Below are 21685 nucleotides of genomic sequence, written 5' to 3' on the forward strand. Positions count from 1 at the left end.
TACGGAGGAAGAACCAATGCCACCTGTTTGCTGTACCAAGCCGACGAAGAGAAAGAAGAAGAAATGAAATACTTGGACGTGTGTTCGCTGTATCCCTACGTGTGCAAATATTGTCGCTTTCCTGTAGGGAACCCACAATTGTTGACGGAACACATCGACCTGGAAAACATTCGACAACACGAAGGTCTGATCAAGTGTAAAGTTTTGCCTCCCACGGACTTGTACCATCCTGTGTTACCTCACCATTGCCAAGGCAAACTGATGTTTCCTTTGTGTCGTACTTGTGCCGAAACGTGCAGCCAAGATCAGCCTTGTCAGCACACCCAGGAAGAACGGGCCTTGACGGGAACCTGGGTCAGCGTAGAATTGTTGAAAGCTCTTGACATGGGATACCAACTGTTAGAAGTGTACGAAATTTGTCACTTTCCCAAGACACAACAATACTACAAGGGTGACCCCACGCAGAAAGGCATTTTCGCTGACTACGTGGATGCCTTTTTGAAACTGAAGCAAGAAGCCAGCGGCTATCCTTCCTGGTGTCACACTCCCGAAGACCAAATAAAATTCAAAGAGAAATACTATGAACAAGAAGGCATCTCTTTAGACCACATCGAGAAAAACGAAGGCAGGCGATCGTTTGCCAAAGTGATGTTAAATTGCTTGTGGGGTAAAATGGCACAACGACCATGTTTACCCAAGACGGAATATTTGTCCGAACCTTCCCGCTACTTCCAGATGATTCACGACAAAACCAAATACATGAAACACGTGGACGTCGTTCGAGAGGATTTGATCTTGGTCAATTACGAAGAAGATCTGGACTTTGTACAAGACGACCCTTTTGGAAATGTCATCATTGCGGCTTACGTGACAGCTCATGCTCGCTTAAAATTGTACGAAGCTTTAGAACTGTTAGAAGAACGCGTCCTGTACTTTGACACGGACAGTTGCATTTACATCCATCACCCGATTCAACAGCACCCTGACATCGAAGGAGACAGTTTAGGAGCCTGGACAGACGAGCATCCCGACGACAAGATTCTAAGTTTCGCCAGTGGTGGTCCTAAGAATTACGGCTATGAATACCGGGACAAACAAGGAGAAGTGCACACGCAGTGCAAAGTGAAAGGATTGACTCTGAATTATCGTACCAGTCGAGTGGTCAACTTTGGGGTACTGAAAGAAGCCTTGCAATCGGGAGAGGATGGAAATTTTAAAGTGACCACCTATCAACCGAACAAGATTGTACGTTTACCCACTCACCACATCGTCAGTCGACCCTTGGAAAAAGTCTATCAAATTGTGTACCAGAAGCGAGTGCGACTTCCCAATCATTTCACCTTACCGTAAGGACACGTTGGTATTGGTCTGTATATAAAAAGGAACCCTAGGCAAGATCGATAGTTCATTGTGACTACCAAGACCAAGCGAACAAGATGAATACTTTCAGAGAAAAACAAAACAAGTTCAGAAAAGTGCAATTCAAGTGTGGGGCTTCTGAAGTGGAATGCGATTGTGAGCCTTGCGATGGGTACGATGCTGTACGTTGTGGCCTTAGTGATGCCGTAAAGCATCATGGGAGCTTTGTTCTCACTACCCCTATCATGGAAAGTGATACTGTGCGTGTCAAACCTGAGGGATGCGAAAGCGATGCCGCTCGTCCTCTTGGACATTTTACTGGATTTCGTTTTAAAGGGGGATGTTCACCTTCACGTCTACCCCCCTACGGATGTCATCCAGCTCTGAGCAAACTCCTGTCCATGTCACCCAACCCTCAACGAAACGAACCTGTGAAAGACGAATATTCGTTCCCTGTGCGTTTGTCGGAATACTGCGACTTTGAAAATCGTCTTCAATCGTTCAAAGGAAAATGGCCTAAGTATCTGGGAGGCCCGATCCCCGAAGAATTAGCCAGAGCCGGATTTTTCTACTTGGGCGAAGGAGATAAAGTCAAGTGCTTCAGTTGCTTTTTGTCACTTCACCACTGGGAACCGCAAGATTCGACCTACGTAGAACATGCTCGATGGTCACCAAATTGTCATTACTTACCCTTAGTGGGACCGAGACATTAAAGGAACTTACCATGTCGTTGACGAAGAAGAAACCAGTTTGGCTAGGAGTCAAATGTTAGAGATCAACGAGACCAGTATTTAAACTGCATTTCAAAAACGATATTGAATCATTACCTAAAGAACTGCAAGAGAAGATTTACAAGTAAGTTTGGCAGGGACTTGCCAGAGTGAAATCTCAATGGGTGACTGTAGAACTTTTGTGCCGAGAAATTCACAAGAGGAAAGTGAAAAAAGTCAACCAGTGTGTTAGATTTCTTTGGGTCAAGTGTGCAATTCGTCCTATTGTATTACTCTAGACTGTTTACATCAAAAGAGTTCAGTGACATTCTTGGACGTTACCCTGAATGGCAGTGGTCAGAAATTACTCACTATGTGGATTACTTTTGCTCTAGGAGAAGATTGTGAATTGTACGGACTGACCTATTCATGGATACTTTACAAGAGAACATTCGTGCTTTGCCTGTTTAGTTAAGAGAACGCATTTACCGAGAACTGATCAAATACAAGTGAAGCGCAAACGCAAAGTTATTCATCCGTTTTTAAATTATGCTCTGTTCCAAAGTATAAGAAGACTGATTATGAGTGGATATTACATCAGTCACATAGGTAAACGAAGCTATTGGTCACCACCCAGTGATTCCAAAAACAGCGTATATACTTATGGATACTTTACAAGAGAACATTTTGGGCTTGCCTGTGGAGTTGAGAGAACGCATTTACCGAGAGCTGGTCAAAATACAAGTCAAACGTAAAGAACAATTGCATCCGTTACGTCACCAGATCTTTAACCACTGGTACCTGAATGGTATAAAAGAACTGATTCGTCAGAAATTGTTTCAGTGGTCAGACATTGTTCAAAATTTTGAGGTCGCCAATGATCGACATGTTCATAATTTTGGCTACTTCGAGATTCACCTAATGCAACGCATTGAGGAAGACAAGTTAAAGGATTACAAACATATTTTACGTGGAATCTACTTAGAGGAAGAGGAAACTCCTAAACGAAGTTTGAAGTTTAGGTTACAGTTTGGAGCATTTAAATTTCCTACTGGAGAACGAAGATGTCTGGCTAGAAAGTACGCGTATTGCATCCGAAAAAAAGAGAATATAAAAACAGGTTGTCATGCCGAGGTTTTTATCACATGTCATCCAACAGATTCCGTGGAAGGAACTCAATGACCATATTCAAACCGTGGATCATTACCATCAATTCTTACAAGAACTGTATCCATTCTATTTGGGTCGACAAGTGGTGTGTGTCTTAGTGACTTGTTTTCTGGGATTTCGTTTACAAGCCGATTCCTTGTGGACTCTTTACGAACAGTATTTACCACCCCATTCAACATGAAAGTGGTGCACTTAAATGTTCACGAGAGACTCCTTTTGCTTAAAGCCTTACGTTTTCATCTGGATACTTCTCGACCTCTACGGGAAAAAAAGATTCGTCAACTTTTAGCTACCCAAGACGTGTATGACGATGTGTGTGTAGCTTGTGACTTACACCCCCATTGGACAGATGTCCGTGCCTGGAAAAAATGGGATTTTGAGGCTTGGACCCAAGAAGTGGCCCAGTATGCTCGAGAGTTGTGATCCTTCCTTTCAATGTCCAAAGAAAAAAGTTACTTTTCAACCTGTGTTAGTGACGGTGCCAGAAGAACCCGTCACCCAGGACAGGACTGTCGTGGACAGGCCTGAAAGACCCTTTCGGGAGGACACTTGTGTGACCTTACCCCCTATAGAACTGGTCAGAACTTTACCCAAAACATGTTGTACAGACACTTGTTTCTATTCCACGTTGATGGTTATCATGTGCCTTTTATCGTTGTACTTAAACCTTTGGCTTTTATGTATTTTTGTCTTTCGTATTCATGTTTAAAACATTCAATAAACGTGTTCTGAAAAAGTGTATAAACTCTCGTCTTGTTTGTTTTCGTGTCACAAGTGACATTCCTAACACTATGGCTACCTCTGCTGTCTCTGCTCCCTCTTCCTCTACTGTCAAAGTCATCGACAAACACTTAGATCATGCCAGTTGGGAGGCTTTGTATCTTCGCCATCCCTTTAACATGCTCATTACTGGACCTAGCGGTTCAGGCAAAACCGAATTCGTCAAACGTTTGATCGAACATAAACATCATTTGATCGATCGGCCACCTCAGCGGATCGTGTGGTGTTAAAAAGAGTGGCAAGCGGCGTACAGCCTCTTGCGAGAAAGTCAAGGCGATTCCATCGTGTTTGTGGAAGGCATTCCTAAAGAAGACGACGGCATCGACTCTGACTCCCGTCAAACCCATTTGGTCATTTTCGACGACATGTTAGGAGAAGACGAAGAAGAAATTAAACTGTGGTTCACGCGCAAAGGGCATCACCGTAATGCCAGTGTCGTTTACATCACCCAAAATTTGTTTCAACAAAGTAAAGCCCATCGCACCATCAGTCTCAATGCGCATTACGTGGTCTTGTTTAAAAGCCCTCGAGATAAATCGCAAGTGCAAGTCTTAGCCAAACAGTTAGGAACGCCTTGGCTGACTCAGGCGTACGACGATGCCACTCAAACTCCACACGCCTATTTACTCGTCGATTTGAAACCTACGACCCCCGATGATTTGCGATTTCGTACCCACTTGTTTCACCACTGGTGCCAAGACCGAGGGCCTGTCCTGTGCACGTCTCCGTCCTCGACTTAATTTCACTCCACAAAAAAATCTATAAAAACCTCAGACCCTTTCCGTCTGTCTCACACAACGTCAACATGACGTCCCTTCAGTCGCATCTTCCCGTCAAATTGATTCGTGCCTTGTATGGCATCAGTCGAGAAAAAAATCCACAAACACGAGCTCGTGTCTTAGAAGCTAGTCTCAAAGAAGTCTTACGATGGTTCACGGTGAAGGCACGTCAATTACTCCAAGGGATCATTCAGATTCCTCATCAAACCAAACGCTTTTTGATCGAAACAAAGTCGCTTTGACCCAACTGGCCGATCCCCGCATCGACACTCAAACTAAAAAACAAATCATTTTGAAACCTGGAGGGAGCAGTACTCTAGGAGGGGTCATCATTCGCTCTCTCTTAAGATGGGATCCTAATGCCCCCAAAGTTCTCCCCAAGAAAAAAGTCAAACGAAGCTCCAAGAAGAAGAAAAAGACCAGGTCCCCAAGGAGACTCGTGTCTCCAAGAACTTCTCCAGTGGCAGGACCCTCCTCTTACCAGACACCACCCCGGAAAAAGAAAAGAAGCCCCCAGAAAAAGAAACAGAGAAAAAGTCCCCAGAAAAAGAAAAGACCACAGAAGAAAACTAGTCGCAAGAGAGGCACTTCGGCCAGGACGCAACCTTACACTCGCAAACCACGACCTGCCACGGCGGTGACTGCGTCTCCGGCAGCCTCACGTTCATCCACTTCCCCGTTGATGACACCAAGAACTGAAGAGTGCTTGGAGACGTTGATCACACCAAGAACTTCTCCGTTGATGACCCCAAGAACTTCCCCAGTGGCAGGACCCTCCAATTTAGTGACAGTGGCTGCTGGTCACAAAGTACCTGCTCCCAAAATGAAAGTTCAAGAAAGATCGGGCATGTTACAAAGTTTACTGGATTTGTCCAAGCAAGAACTGGCTCGATTTAGTCCGTTGCGTACCCCTGCACGACGTGTCATGCCTGTCCTCAAGTTGATACGACGTAAAGACAATCAGTGGCGACGCGTTCCAGTATAAAAAAGGCCTGTGACAAAGTCGGGGGGTATCAGTGTTTTTGGTGCTGAAGACTCAAAGATGTCACCCTCCAGAAAACATCCCTCTTCTAAACAGCCCCAAGGAAAGAAAAGGAAAGGACTGCCTCCTCGTTTAGTCAAACATGGGGACATGTTATCTGTCCTGTCCAAAGCTTCTCCACCTCTACGAAAAAAACTCATTCAATCAGCCTCCAAAGAGGTCATCGATACCGTGTGCGAATGTTGTTTGAACGTCTTGAAAGGCACGATCCCTTTGTCCAAACACCAGAAATAATGCTTAGGCAAACATCGTCACGTTCTTCGCCAAATGGTTCAAAAGAAAATTCCCATTCGTCAAAAGAAGAAGATGTTGGTCCAACGTGGAGGCATTTTACCCCTCTTGTTAGGCCCCTTACTGAAAGGAGTCTTGGGAACCATGTTGGGAGGACTGGTGGGAGCAAGATAAAAAGGCCCTCGGAAGTCCCAAGATCTCAGAATTGACCCCTGACAACCCCATGGAAGGACGAAAACTAGCTTTAGTGCCTTACAAACGATGGATGGAATACCATCGTTGGCAAGAACAACGCACCCCGCATTTACCTTCCAATCCCAATGTGAGCGAGATGTCCCAGTTACAACACGAATTGCAGTCCTTGATGGATCGCCAAGATTTGTCCGAAACAGAAAAATAGCAAAAGTACGGTCAACTCCTGCAACGACTGCAACTCTTTCACCAGAAAGCTTTAGACGAAACAGCTCTACCCACTCTGAAAGATTTTAAGACCTTGATGAAAAGTCCAGCACCATCATCACTACCACCACCACTGCTACCATCCCCAGGGGTCACCAGAGATGCTACCCCACGAAGACCTGAGGAAGAAGAGATGCGAGAAGTGTTTCAAACAGCGTCAGCAGCTCCCATTTTGAGTAAGATTGCAGCATCCTTGTTGACCCCGTCCCCCACACCCCAACGAGAAGAAATGAAAGCTTGGGTTAAAAAGATGATGTCCACTCCTCCTTCGACAGAAGTGAAAAAGAAAGAAGGGAAACCAGAAGTGAAAAAAGAAAAGAAGACCAAGGCCATTCCATTGCCACCTCCACCACCACTACCTTCGACATCTACTCCCGTAGCCCATCGGACACGTAAATCCGTTTCTAAACCACCCTTTCGTCCCACCCAAAGTAGCATCACCGAAGAGTGGGTAACTTATTAACACACCCAAAAAATGGAGAAGGTGTTAGCCAGCATTTACTACGATCCCTCCCATCCTGCAGGTTACGCAGGAGTTCAAAAATTGTATCGTGTTGCCAAAACTCGACTGAAAAGTCTCCGTTTACCTCAAGTGCAACGATGGTTACAAGAACAAGCTACCTCCACTTTACACAAACCCATTCGACGCAAGTTTGCCAGAAGTCGCACCCGAGTGGAAGGCATCGATCATCAATGGCAAGCCGATTTAGCCGATGTCTCTCATTTGGCCAGCTACAATCGTGGCTACAAATATTTGTTTTGTGTCATCGGCGTCTTTTCCAAATTTGCCTGGGTCGTCCCGTGACTTCCAAATCGAGCAGCGAGTTAGTGCGAGCTCTGCAACGGGTGTTGAAACAAAGCGGTCGTTACCCTCTTCGATGGCAAACGGACAAAGGCACCGAATTTCTGAACCAAGCTTTCCAAAAAGAATTAAAGAAACGTGACATTCATTTTTTTACCATGGAGAATCTCGAAACCAAAGCCAGCATTGTGGAACGTTTTCAACGCACTTTGAAAGAACGCATGTGGAAATATTTTACGCATCACCACACTCTGAAGTACATCGACATCTTACCGCACCTGGTGCAAGCGTACAACCAATCTTACCATCGAAGCATTGGACGTGCCCCGCAAGAAGTGACTCCCGACAACGAAGTGCTGGTGTTTGAGCGTCTGTTTGGTACGTCCCCGACGAGGGCTGTCCCCAAGAAAAGTGAAGTGCTGGCCGTAGGAGATTGGGTACGCATTGGCAAAACCAAACGCACTTTCGACAAAGGTTACTTACCTAACTGGACCACCGAATTGTTTCGTGTCACTGGACAAGTGCATGGCCGTCATCCTGCCGTCTATAAATTGGAAGACATGAACGGAGAAGTGCTCAAAGGAACTTTTACTGACCCGAGTTACAACGTGTCACCAAAAAAGAAGACGACGTGTACGACATCGAAAGCATTCTCGAACGCAGAACCCGTAAAGTGGGCAAACGATGTGTCAAAGAAGTCAAAGTACGTTGGAAAGGATATCCACCCAGTTTTGATTCTTGGATCGACGCTTCGCAAGTCATCGACTATAAAAAGAAGTGACCATCATGCCATTTCACACAGACGCAGCTACGTCGACCACTCCTTCACCCAGTTCTTCCCTGCAAGATTTACAAAAACAACCTTTGTTGGTGTGGTGCGGAGAACGTGTGCCTAAAACGCAAATCGTCTTTTTCTGCCAAATCTTCGTGGTGTATTGTGTCATGGGGCAGCCATTGCCAATTCGAGTTTGCAACAAGGAGACAAACAATTGTGGACCATTTTATTGAGCAGTTGCATCGGTTACCTGCTTCCCAATCCCTCCCTGAAATTCTCCTCGAACGGGAACCACGGAAACCTTGTGTCCAGTGCCAGTGCCAATCACCACTCCAACAACAACAACAACCAGAACCCCATTTTGGGCGGAGACACGCCTCTGACGTCCAGTAACCCCTCGGACAGCCACAGAACTCTGGAATTATGAGTCACCCTAACCAATTTTACTTAACCTTACCCAGTGACAGTTCTATGGAGGTGTTTCCCAACAACACTTTGTGCTGTTACACGGCCAAATTACCTCAGGCCATCCCATTAGATCACGAAGTCCATTGGGAAGTGGCTTTAGTGGAAATCATTCACCCCACCCAAGTCCTCAATGTCCTTCCCAATCAAAACTTTTTGATGTGGAAGTTTATGACGAGCAAATGCAACAGGACTTGGATACCCATGGCAAGTATGACAAGAAAACCCCTGGCACAAAAAATCAAAAGTACACCACCTATCACTTGTTCATTCCCCCAGGCTATTATTTTAGTGGTCAACATTTGGTGAGCACCATTACCTCCAGGTTTAATGTCGTGTTTCTGAAAGCTTTGGAAAGTGTCAAAAAAAGTGTCACTATGGAATACGACAAAGCTGCTCGTCGCTTCTCGATGAAATTTGACGGGAGTAAAATCGTGTCCATTTTATTTTGTCCTGAATTGTTTGACATGTTGGGCGGAGACATGGACATGAGAATGGCCATGATCAAGAAAAACGAATTGCCAATCGTTTACGACAACGAGTCTTTTAGCAAGTTATTTCGTGCCCCGGTAGAACTGAACCAAGGACTGAATTTGATGTTTGTGTACTCCGATGTGGTGGAGTACAGCTTGGTGGGACACACCTCCGTACCATTACCTCGTGTCGTTCCTTTCAAAGTGGATTCTGCCACGAACGCTGACGAGGAAGGTGGAAACACTTACCACGTTCATCGCGAATTTGTACATCCTCACTATTTGCCTGTCAGTAAGTCGTATTTGGACACGGTCAACATTGCTATAAAAGGAGATCTGGGACAAAATATTTCATTCACCAAAGGAAAAATCACGGTGAAACTCCATTTTCGAAAACGGTTCTCTCACGATTCGTAAGTCATGTATCCAGTGTACCGAGGGGTTGCTCGACAGCGAGGACACGGTTTAGGAGATATGCTGAAATCGGCCTTTCGTTCGGTGGCCCCAGTCTTGAAACCGATGGTGACACGCGGATTGCACGACTTGAAAGATGCGGCACTGACACAAGGCAAAGAATTTCTCCAAAATGTCATCATCGACAAACAAAACCCTAAAGAAGCCTTCATGAGGGCAGGCAAAAATGTCTTGCTGCAAACAGGCAAAGACCTTTTGGCCCGACGAGAAACACCTATAAATGCCCTGCACGCTACCGAGTCAGGCATTCAGCATGGACAAGGCAGAAAGAGACGACGAAGAAAACACCCTTTCACCAGGCTTCACACGTCTAAAGCTAGAAAGGCAAAGAAAAGAAGAACCGTCAGAGACTTAGACGTTTTCGATTATTGAGAAAGAGAAAAAAAATGATGCACCGAGAGTCTTGCGCTTGTTCGAAGTCGGAACTGGATCTGTTTGCCATGGCCCCCACGATGATGACCATGCAAGAATCCCAATGGGTGGAATTTCATCCCGTCTCCTCTTTGACGGATTCCGCTCCCATCGAGTTTGAAATCAAAGGACAACCCGAAGATTACATCGATCTGAATAGCAGTTACCTGTATTTGAAAGTGAAAGTGATCGAACCACCCAACGCTAACATAGACAATGATGATGTAGTAGCTCCCGTCAATAATTTCATGCATTCCTTGTTTAGCGAAGTGGACTTGTTCTTGAATAACAAACTGGTCAGCAGCAGCATGGATACTTAACCTTATCCGGCCTACCTGGAAAATGTCTTGACGTACGGAAAAGAAGCCAAGAACACTCATCTGGATGCCTGCGTGGTATGGAAACCTGACAAAGCGACTAAGTTCAACAGCATTACAGTTGCTGGGGATACTCAAAATACAACGGGATTTGTAGAACGACGAACGAAAATTCATCTAAGTCGTAGTTTAGAACTGATGGATCGCTTGCATCTAGACATGTGGTTACAAGAAAAGTATTTGCTGAACGGGGTGGATATCCGCTTGAGACTGAATCGCAGCAGTGCCGCTTTCCATTTGATGGCTGCTGATGGTTCCACTTACAAAACTATCATTGAAGAAGCCAGACTCTACGTGCGTCGTGTGGAAGTGTTACCTAAAGTGGGAAACGACGTCAGTCAGACGTTGAGCAGAACGACTGCCAAGTATCCGATACGAAGAGTGGAAGTGAAAACCTTCACCATTCCTGCTGGACAGGGATCCATGATCGAAGATCATCTGTTCCAAGGACAGTTACCCAAGCGTTTAATCCTTGGTATCGTCAAGAATTCAGCCTTCAACGGAGCCTACAACGAAAATCCTTTTGAGTTTCGACATTACAATGTGTCCAAGATCGAAGTCAGTCGCGACGGCAAGACCTTGTGTACCCGACCTTTTGAGCCTAAGTTCGGTGACAGGAATTATTTGAGATCGTACTTGTCCCTGTACGAAGCTACCGGACAGTTAGAAACCAACACCAGTCACGGTATTACGTACGAGGATTATGTAGGAGGCTACGCTTTGTGGGCTTTCGATTTCACTCCAGACCAAGGCAGCGACGAGGGACATTTCCACCCTATAAAATCCGGCCAGATTCGTGTGGAAATTCAGTTTGCGAGTGCACTACCCCCAGAGAACACAGTCAACGTCATCCTGTATGCGGAATTTGACAATACCATAGAAATCAACAGTTTGAGAGAAGTCATTCTAAATTATTAGAAGCTATGGAAGACTTTTATCCCTCTTTACCTAGTGGAGAAACTTTGAAGATGGAATGTGAGGAAACTGTGGAGGAAGAATCCCAAGACAAAGACGAAGAAGTTATCATGATGAAGTCAAGATGGCCAGAACAAGAAGCCCATTTAGTTTCCTGTTTTGCTACATTCCTGACAGATGTAATGAAAGAATTGATCAAGGAAGAGTGCTATGGATGTCACAACGATCATCCCAGTCAAATTCAACACGACAAATGTCTCATGTTGAGCCAAGAAGAAAAATTGGACGAATATCTGGACAAAGCTTGGGGTGTCATCGAGATAGAATTCGTGTTGAACGAGTGGTATAAAGGCTTGGATAAACATTCTTCTCCTCCATTAACGTCTCTGGAGCGCCGTCGCATCGAATCTCTCTTTGACCAGAATAAGAAGTCGGAGCCAAACGCCTTTTACTTGTCAGACATTTTCAAGCAAAAGGTCAGGATCGAATTGATGACTTATCATTACCTGTGAAGAAGAAAAAAAAAACAAAACATGGATACCTGGGAACTTTATTACCTTTTGAACCACAGTTCGTATACGGCTTCTTGGAATCCTGTCGTCTGTGCTAAAGATGAACTCCCTCATCGCAAACCTCAAGACCATCTAGCTTATGTGATCAACACGGACGACAGTCATCTCCCAGGAACCCACTGGGTAGCCGTTTACTTTCCTCAAGAAGGATGTGTGGAATATTTCGATTCGTACGGATTGCCCCCTTTGGAAGACGATATCATTGACTTTATGAGAAGAAATGCTCAGACTACCCGATTCAATAATGTGAAATTACAAGGCACAGATTCCTTGGTGTGTGGACAGTACTGTGTGTATTTTCTGCATCATCGCAGCCTGGGCTATTCCTTAGAACATTTAGTGACTCATTTTGATCCTCGTTCTTCTTATAGAAACGATGTGAAAGTAGATCGATGGTTTTGTGACCATTATGTTTATCTTTTGTCTGAAGCTAGGAAACGTAGTGTCCATCAATGGCCTAATGACTTCCAACAGTGGAAATCACAATTTCATTCACAACGTTGTCAGCCCTGTTTAAAGTAGAGTGTTAACTGAAAAAAAAATGTTTGTCATTTGAAAAAAGTTTGATGTTATATTGTTGGATCATTGTTAAAAAATGTTAGAGTTGTTTGTTAGTGTTAAGTGATTTTGAATAAAAAATGTTTTGTTTTGAAAAAATGCCTTTGTCTTTTGTTTGGCTATAAGAATGTTGATTCATGCTCTTTGACTTCTAACTATCCCTCTCATGACACTCACTGAACGTTGCGGCTCGAAAACCGTGGAGGGATGTTTTCCTTCACGTCCGCGCTTTGACTTTAAGAACCGGGGAAGTTTCCAGTCTACCCATCCATTGTCGACTCATCCTCCTACGAAGATGTGCTCCAAACTAGCTAAGCTAAACGAAGCCTACGTGAATTTGCATAGGGTCAGACACAGTCTGATACCGAAGCCAGAAGAGATAGAGAATGTGAGAATGCTAAAAGTCACTGAAGACCTGATAGAAGAGCTCTTCAGAGAAGAAGTGAACAGGGAGAAAGAAGAATGGACAGAGAAGTACAGACTTCAGAGACAGCAGCAGCAACAACAGCAGCAGCAGCAGGAACCTGAACCTGACAGAGGTTTTGTCGATTGTCGTATCGACACCAAAGAGTTCTTCTTCTCTTTCCGAAGAAACAGACCTATCGTCAGAAAGTCTATCCTCAGAGGACGTCGCATTATTAGAAAATAAAAGATTGCCATAGCAAACAAAAAAAACCCAGCCCTTTTCAGGGCTACCCAATACTCTAGAAAAGAAATAACAATCGATTTGCCAATGTGTGTAGGTAGAGTAGTGTGAATATAAACACTGGCTCTTTTTTATGGTGTGAGGGTATGTGTTTGTGTATATGATTGTGCGTGTTTGTAAGTGCTCACGTATGTTTGTGTGGATAGTAGATTAAGATCATGTTATTTGCTGTCTGAGGTGTGGGGAGAGTAGATTTGGGGTTTGATTGGATTGCTTTACGTATGTGAATAGCATATTATTAGTTTAATAAACTTTTTTAGAATAGTGATGGGCAGAATAAAAAAAGTGAGTGAGTGTTTCTTTTAGGTCCGCGCGTTTGTTCGGTTATGATCTATGTAAGATCAATTTTGTTTTAGGGGATGTTTTCCATCACGTCCGCCCTTTTACTATAAATTGAAACTCGTTCGGCAGTCTAGCTATCCTGTTCATTCGTTAACAAGACAATGAATACCAGAATAAGCAAACTTCTTGAACTCCAGATACATCTGGAATATGTCGGGCGCCTGTTAAATGAACTGGCCGCGGAGGCCATAGGAGAAGAGGAAAGAATAAAGAAGGAAGAGGAGGAGAGAAGAAAGTGGGAAGAGGAGGAAAAGAAAATAGGAGAGAGGATGGCTTACAAGATACTAGAGACAGAGGATTGGGGTGCTGAAGCCACTTATCCCGCCTCTGCACTCCCAAGAAAAAAGGTAAAAGGAGACTGGGGAAGAAGATGTGTGTGTGGTGCCAGGCCTGGAAGGTGCCATCATTAACCAGATGTCACTGGAGTTCAAAAACAAACAGCCCTTTTCAGGGCTACCCAAACCTTTAGAAAAGAAATAACAATCCATTTGCCAATGTGTGTATGTAGAGTAGTGTAAATATAAACACTGACTCTTTTTTTTCCTAGTGTGAGGGTATGTGCTTGTGTTTGTGTTTGTGTGTTTGTGTTTGTAAGCGCTCACGTACGTTTGTGTGAATAGTAGATTATGGGTTTGTTTATTGTTTCTTAGCGTATGTGGAGAGTATAGTTTGGGTTTTGTAACCGCTCACGTACGATTGTAAGGATAGTAGATTATGGATTTAGTTTTAATGATTTGCGTGTGTAAATAGTAGATTTGGGGTTTGTTGATTGCTGGTTAACGTATGTGGATAGTAAGTAGATCATATGAAATGAGAAAAGTAGGGGATGTTTTCCTTCACGTCCGCGCTTTCACTATAAGAACCCACAAAGTTTGATGTTGGAACCATTCTAAGGAATAACTGAGACAAAATGACTCAAGTATCAGTTTTATTTAATCTATTGAGAGACATCTATTTTTGGATAATGGATGTAGAATATGTTGTAGGAAGAATAGAAGAGGAATGGAGGCATGGAGATATGAAAGACTTGGTAACCAGTCAAGTTCAAGGCCTAAAGACAGCAAGAGATATCATAGCAGGGATGATAGAAGAAGACGTCAATAAGTCAAGAGGCTTCATTAACCCACCTTACTTCAGAGTGGGAAGTTTGAAGGAAGCACTGGATCATGTCATCCAAGTCCGGTACTTCCTAGAAAAGATATTGTACTGGACAGAGTGGAGGAATGTAAAATGGGGGTTGGACAAGGTGAAGAAAGGGGAAGATCTGATGAGAAAAGTAATGGAGGAAGAAGTAGAGAAGATTAAAGAGAGATGGAGGGAAGAAAGAAAAGATGTGGAAAACAAAAAGAAAAAGGAAGAGTTTGAGAGGCTTAACAACAATTGGATGAAGATACAGACGAAGTTTAGAGAGTTGGGCCATCCTGACTGGCTACCGGAGTCAGATATAAAGAAGAAGAAGAAAGGATTATTAGAAAAGAAAGGGGATGGATGAAGAAGTGGAGGAAATAAAAGAAGAAGAAGAAGAAGAAGAAGAAGAAGAAGAAACCCAAAGGCCCTTTTCAGGGCCACTCATAGGTCTCGAAAAGAGAATGACTTTCCATTGCCTACCCTTTTTTTCTTTAAAAAAATAGGGTTCCAACCCTATTCCATTTCCCCTTGAGGCTCAACAGGCCCAAGCGTCTTTTTTTCCAATGTTAAATTCCATTGAGGCTAAACAGGCCCAGGGTTTTTTGCCCATGTTAAATTTCCATTGAGGCTAAACAGGCCCAGGGTGGTTAATGTTAAATTTCCATTGAGGCTAAACAGGCCCAGAGTGGTTAATGTTAAATTTCCATTGAGGCTAAACAGGCCCAGGGGGGTCTGTAATGCTAATTCCCATTGAGGCTAATCTAACCCACTATACTACTGGTGTATTTGCGCCACAAAGAAGGATCACTATTAATAAACACTATCTCAAAAATACTCGGGCATGCACGAGGGGAAGGTATAGTATTCATGCAAAGAAACGTACGAGGCAGATGATGTGAGTTTGACGGAAGCTTACAAAAGTTTCTGGATAACAATTACTAAATAACACGCCCCTTGTCTTGGACATGGTTTTCTATCGTTTACATTGTAAACTTTTTCTATAGCCTTATCAAGGAGCGTTTACGATGACAATATCTTTGTCCAGTCTTATGCTTTTGTTATTGAACGCATCAATTATCCTTGTTTAGTTATCCGAGACCGGAAAAAGAGAGAGAGAAAAAAAGAAGAGAACAAAGACGGAAAAGAAACGGAGGAAATTCGACGTTTTCTTACACGGTACAAACGCATATAAAGTTACATCACCTTAGTGAGGCTGACTCCGTTTGCTGTACGATATTATCTACATTCCTCACCACGTGGTGTACACAGAGTAGTACAGTTTGTTACCTAGGTTTGAATCGACAAAGTCTCTTTCAGATCACAGAGAATAGTGTTCCAAAAACAAGCCATCCAACCCAGCATGTGATTTAACAACAACGAAAAGTCTACATGTCCACACCATTTCTCAGGAGATTTAAATTCTGTGAAACTTGATGAGATTGTCAATAGTATGTTCTTATATGTATTGTCAATGGCATATCGATACAATTAAAGAGAGATGTAATAAATAAATTCATTTTGAGTCTATTTCTGCAATTTACCAATCACTAGTAACCATAAGTATCAGGTGTTATAAATAGTCATACAGTAGCTATTATTAGCACGTGTAAGAACTTGACGATTGACTAGTCCATCTGAAACTAAATTTTCATAAATAGTAATCTTCACAGAAAATACGATGAACGAAATACAAACCTAGTGTATGACAATAACTTTTTTTAATTAAAAAGTTTGAAAAATTCTGAAGTATATTTGGACAAAGTTCAGTTTTGAACTGGTTCGTGCAGATACACGAGACAAAAAGAGCATAATGCACACAGGATTACCACACATGAGGTTCGTGCGGTGAACTTTTGTCAGCTACCTCAAACAGTGGGACACTCTTGATGGCCATCGTTTTCAATACGTTGCCCTCGACCTACAAGTTTCATCAGGTATGATTCTTTGACTGATTTCAGAGACCCCTCCCGGTGGGAACTGGAAAAGTAACACGCCTCACTGCAGAGAAGGGCTGAGCGGTAGGGGGCCGCTGGAAAACAAACCTTTGTGTAAGCAAACTGAACTGAAAACGCCACAAAGGTAACATCATAATAATGGATGATTCGTGATACAAGAAGAAAGTACGAAACTATTATGTCAATAAGTCTCATTGCAAACCAGTATTCGTGCATGAAAACCCGTCTCCCTTTGTCTAATTGGTAAGACACACGCATGAAATTTATGGCAGCGACATTAAATATACTGTTGATTGTAATGCGGTTTAATAAATTTGTGTGAATTGGATATAGTTTCATGGAACAACGTATCAATTATCTCTGGTGTCAGGAGTACTGGTGATAGAAAGATATAAGGTTTCATAGTGTCACTTATGTTTATCAACGCTTATTCTCAAGGTCTTGTCCGGAAAGGCATGTCTTTTGTGTCCGATGCAGTGCCCGGAAAGGCATGTCATTTGTGTCCAATGCAGTGCCTGATCAGTTGAACTATAACAACCTATTTACTTGCTCCTCACCTTGATAGGTGAATCTAAAAAAATGGTGAGATTTGTGTCGAATAGATGTAAAAATTTCCAGAAGTAAAGAAGAGTTTAATACAAGAAATGACACTATTTGCTGCCATACCAGCAGGTATCAGAGAAATAGTTAAGACTATGACAGACGAGTACTTCATGATGTTGTTTTCGAGTCTAACAGGAAAGGTCGAACGGTAATAAGATTGGTTTAAACAACTTGAGAGGAAGGACAGATTTTTCATAATTAAAGAGTAACTAACTGCAAAGGGACGTAGTGATTTTATCCGAAAGAATTACTTGAAAATAAATAAAATCATTTGTTACATGGTTAACATATTATCGCTCTGTTTGCTAATTTAAAAATCTTTTTAAATGCTAATAAGTCATAAAAAATAAATTCACCTGCACGTTAGTAAAATGAAGTCAACATGCATTGGCCAACGAATGAGTCACCACGCATTTGCTTTGGATAGGGATCGATGTTGAACTAAAACTCTGCTCAGTGTTAAAGAGCAGGCAATTAAAGAAAGACAAAAGAAAACAGACAAAACTCTAGAGCACCCTCCTTCGCATAACCACAGTTGTTATTCAGAACGATATTTCAAATAAACAAATGAAGTTTACACGTTCTAAGAAATTATCTGGCGATGATGTGCATTAATCTGCAAAAAGTGGAACATATTGCAGTTTCTATTTTAGTATCTGTAAAGATGGCTCGTAAAACACCGAAAATTGAGAGCGTTTTTACATATATAAACAACTGTTTCGTGTCAACTGAATTCCAACACGGGTAAGAGCACATAGTCTAATGACTACAAGATTATACAGTCGTAATCAAGGAACGAAAAAAAAATATGCTAGTTTGTCTTTTGTTATGCCCAGAAGTTGAAAATTTCTGTCATTGAAATATATGCCCATAAAAATATCGTTCTAGAGAAATACGAAGAGTTACCGACAAGTCAAAAGACAAGGAAATAAACGGTTCTCATAAGCTGAGAAAAGGAATCGTTCATTGTACAAGGGGGTTGCCGATGAAGATTTTCCAAACAAACTCGACAGTCAGAATCGAAACTTCTATTTAAACTGATATTCATATATCAAAAACAACTGCAACTCATAAATATAATTATAGGCATGAAAAAGATGAGTAGGTCGTGACATAATATATAGTGACAAAAAGACGACAATGGGTAGGTCATGACAATATATTATGCTCAAGATACGACAATGGCTATGTCAGGACATAATGTATTATGACAAAGATACGACAATGGGTAGGTCATGACAATATACTATGACAAAGATACGACAATGAGTAGGTCTTGACATATATGATGACAAAGATGCGACAATGGGTATGTCATGACATAATGCATTATGACAAAGATACGACAATGGGTAGGTCATGACAATATGTTCTGATAAAGATACGACAATGGTAAGTCATGACATAATATATTATGACAAAAATACAAAAATGGGTAGGTCATGACATAATATATTATGACAAAGATACGACAAAAGTAGGTCATAACAAAATATATTATGACAAAGATAATACTATGGGTTTTGATTTTATTGTTCCAATGCACAATAATAGAAGTGAACATAAATTGGTAATCAAGAATGTTAATTTAATTATCGGAAGCGCACAACCACCAACATATTTTTGGAGAGGCAAGTGAAAAATATGAATGTCGACCCATGCATCAAAATCGTAAATCAAAAGCTGCTAATTAAATCGATAGAGGAATGATGCTGATTAAGGTGGCGCTCTACAGTTTTGTATTTTGCATAGGGCTAGAATTTTAAAGAAAAAGAATTTCCCCGGCTTTCCTCACTGGTTATACTGACTGTTTAAAAAGACTTTGTATATCTTAGGTATAGTTCAAATAATCTTTAATTCCCTTTATTTTGGTGTATGATTAATGGTTGTAATATGGATTATAGAGTATACAGCTTGGCCTTACTCCAGATGTGCACTTTTTAAAAAAGTGTTCCACTTGGTTATTTTCACTTCCTGAACTTCAGAGGTAAATTGCATAAAAAAGAGCCGATAACTTATTTTAAATATTTGGTAATTCATTCATTCATTGCACTTTTAGAAGCTGGTATTGTCTAGTCTGGCAAAATTAATTTTCGTTATTTTAATAGCTGCTACGGATAGTGTACTTTAGAGTAATTCAGGCTGATTTATTTTAGCCTTTTGGTTAGCAGTGTACTCAGATCAATTTCCAAAAGTACAATATCCAAAGAAATGTCAGCCATATTATATTAATGTAGCATAGAGGTATGACAACACTCTCTCCAATGTGCATCCTTTAAATGCAAACAACTTCACCTTACATATGTCACTCTCTCAAAAGTACACAATAACTGGTGAGCGCCCCCCTAAGCCAATTAAAAAAATAAAATGCCAAATACCTTGTTTAAAATTCTCGTTGAATCCAGCATATATGATGGGATTTAAAGCGCTGTTCGAGTCGGCCATACAAGCAGCAGCAAAATGGAGAGAAAAGAACCAGTCCGGGAGCTACAAAAGAAACATTTTGTGCAATGCTATCGAAACATTACAACTATAACATAGGGCTTTAGATTAACTAAGTAAATTTAATGGGATTTTGTTTTTGTAGATTTTGTTTTAACACCGCTACTACTAATAATAACAACAAGGACAACAATAGCAACAACAACAACAACTACTACTACTACTAGTACTACTACTACTATTACTACTGCCACTACTACTAATCTTCTTCTTGCAATAATAATAATAATAATAATAATAATAATAATAATAATTATCATTATTATTATTATTATTAGTAGTAGTAGTAGTAATAGTAGTAGTATTAGTAGTAGTCCCATATGAAATTACTTTTTTGTGATCTCGTGTGGAAGTATAAGCAGTTGTTTAATAAAATGTGTCGTCCGTATGATGAGAATTTTGAAATGTTTAAAGATAATGTTGGAAGAGATCTGCGAATCTGACCTGACTGAAATGTATGCAAAGGACTTAAAGCTTTAGACCATTGGAGAATTCAGAGAGCGTTGACCACAAACTCTTATAAGTTTTCCTTATTTGGATCTGAATTTATATGGAGCCGAATCCCAACGAAAGAGGAGAAGATCATAAGGCAGAAACTGAAAGGCTAAGTTATAAATGTTTTGCAGAACTAAATTAGGGACTTGCTGATGTCGGAATAACAATACGAGGATGGATGCATTTTAAATTAATTCTATATCAAATAACATATGTAAGAAAATACCGTCTTTGTTCGAAAGTAACCCTCAATCATAGAGAGCCTAAACCAGGATCTGCTGTTGCTTAATGTGAGAGTAGATCGAGATCAGCTCAGTTTGTTTTATTTATGATTTCAATGGACAAAATTTGAACCGGATCTTCTTGCTTTTGTGATCTCATATATGGGTCGACGTTCTTCGTAGTTGCGACAGCTTAATACGAATTACGCTTGTAATACGCATTTCTTGAGAGCTCTCATGATATAGAAATGCCAAATATTTAGGTTCAAGCTGCACGTTTCATATTCTAATTATTATTTATTCACTTTTCCTTTACTTAACGTGTCTATCTTTACCTTCGAGAATTCATACAGTAAGAAAATAAATCATCAAGGAAAGTAAAGAAGCATTAACTTTTGAAATGAAACTTTTTTTCTGAGCTAAGGGCATACCTCTTAATAGTTTCTAACAGAGTCCCTTTTTTCTTATCAGATATTCTTGTGTTCACTACACTAACTAAAATGATTTATGCTAGTATAGGAATACACATTTTGTTTAAAAAATGGGAAAACAAAGCAACGAACTCGAAAAGAGACCTGGAACGAGTTGAATCTCTTGATCTATTTGAAATGAGAAGACAAAAAGTCTCTCAATATATGGGAGAACGTAATGATTTTTATACCCTTTGACTTCTTTTGACTATTATTTATTGTTATGTAAATCTATATGTTTGTAACTCCTGGTACACGATTTTTTCTAATTTTTCTAATTTTTATTCATGGTTGTAAATTGTACAGAATATCTTTAGTTTGTTTTGCCTAAGTGACCTAACTCCGTTAAGAACACAATATTACATAGAATGTATAAACAGATGCATACGCATGTGATAACAATTATTAATAATAATCTTAATAATAAAACTTAATTTTTCCTTATGATTAATTTCTCATTGGCTGATGGCTTTTCAACGTTTCTAGAAGAATTCAGTTACTTCCCATTTTTTGGACTAAGTAACATGAATAGGAAGCTCGACGCAAAATGAGTCGTCATCTGTCATGTGGGGTATATTGTGAAATATGAGTTGTAATATCAGGTAATAAAAGGAGAGAACTGATCAATCAGATTCATTCCGATTTTGGAGTCATCCTCATTTATTACGTTCCTGTTGTGAATCTGCACACTTGTTTTGTGTTGTACTTAGAAAGTATTCGAGGGGAAAAACATTTTTGTTTGACTGTTCAGTGCAAAAAGTAAATGCTCATTATCTGGACTATAATATTATTCTGGAACTGTCATAAATTATTCGAAGGAATTCTGAACAACGTCATCTTGCCAACACAAGGGTTCTTGGAGAACCAGTACATTTCCGGTATTGAAGTTTATACAGAACTTTTATTCATTC

At 41.1% G+C, this 21685-nt stretch overlaps 1 protein-coding gene across 2 annotated transcripts in view; it reads right to left on the minus strand.

Moving 5' to 3' along the window:
• LOC149802758 (substance-P receptor-like) overlaps positions 1-21685 on the minus strand; it is a 102832-nt gene that overhangs the window by 8245 nt on the left and 72902 nt on the right. The window contains exons 4-5 of one of the 2 annotated variants that reach the window (XM_089951309.1): positions 19465-19573; positions 16393-16557 (exon numbers count right to left, since the gene is read on the minus strand). In XM_089951309.1, the coding sequence (XP_089807435.1) occupies positions 16394-16557; positions 19465-19573 (273 nt within the window). In that variant the 3' untranslated portion in view covers position 16393. The remainder of the gene's footprint in view (positions 1-16392; positions 16558-19464; positions 19574-21685) is intronic. The other variant, XM_089951310.1, reaches the window with a different exon arrangement.

Source organism: Sinohyriopsis cumingii, chromosome 3 (assembly GCF_028554795.1).
Source record: "Sinohyriopsis cumingii isolate HCF-2022 chromosome 3, ASM2855479v2, whole genome shotgun sequence".
In the NCBI taxonomy this organism is placed as follows: Eukaryota; Metazoa; Mollusca; class Bivalvia; order Unionida; family Unionidae; genus Sinohyriopsis; species Sinohyriopsis cumingii.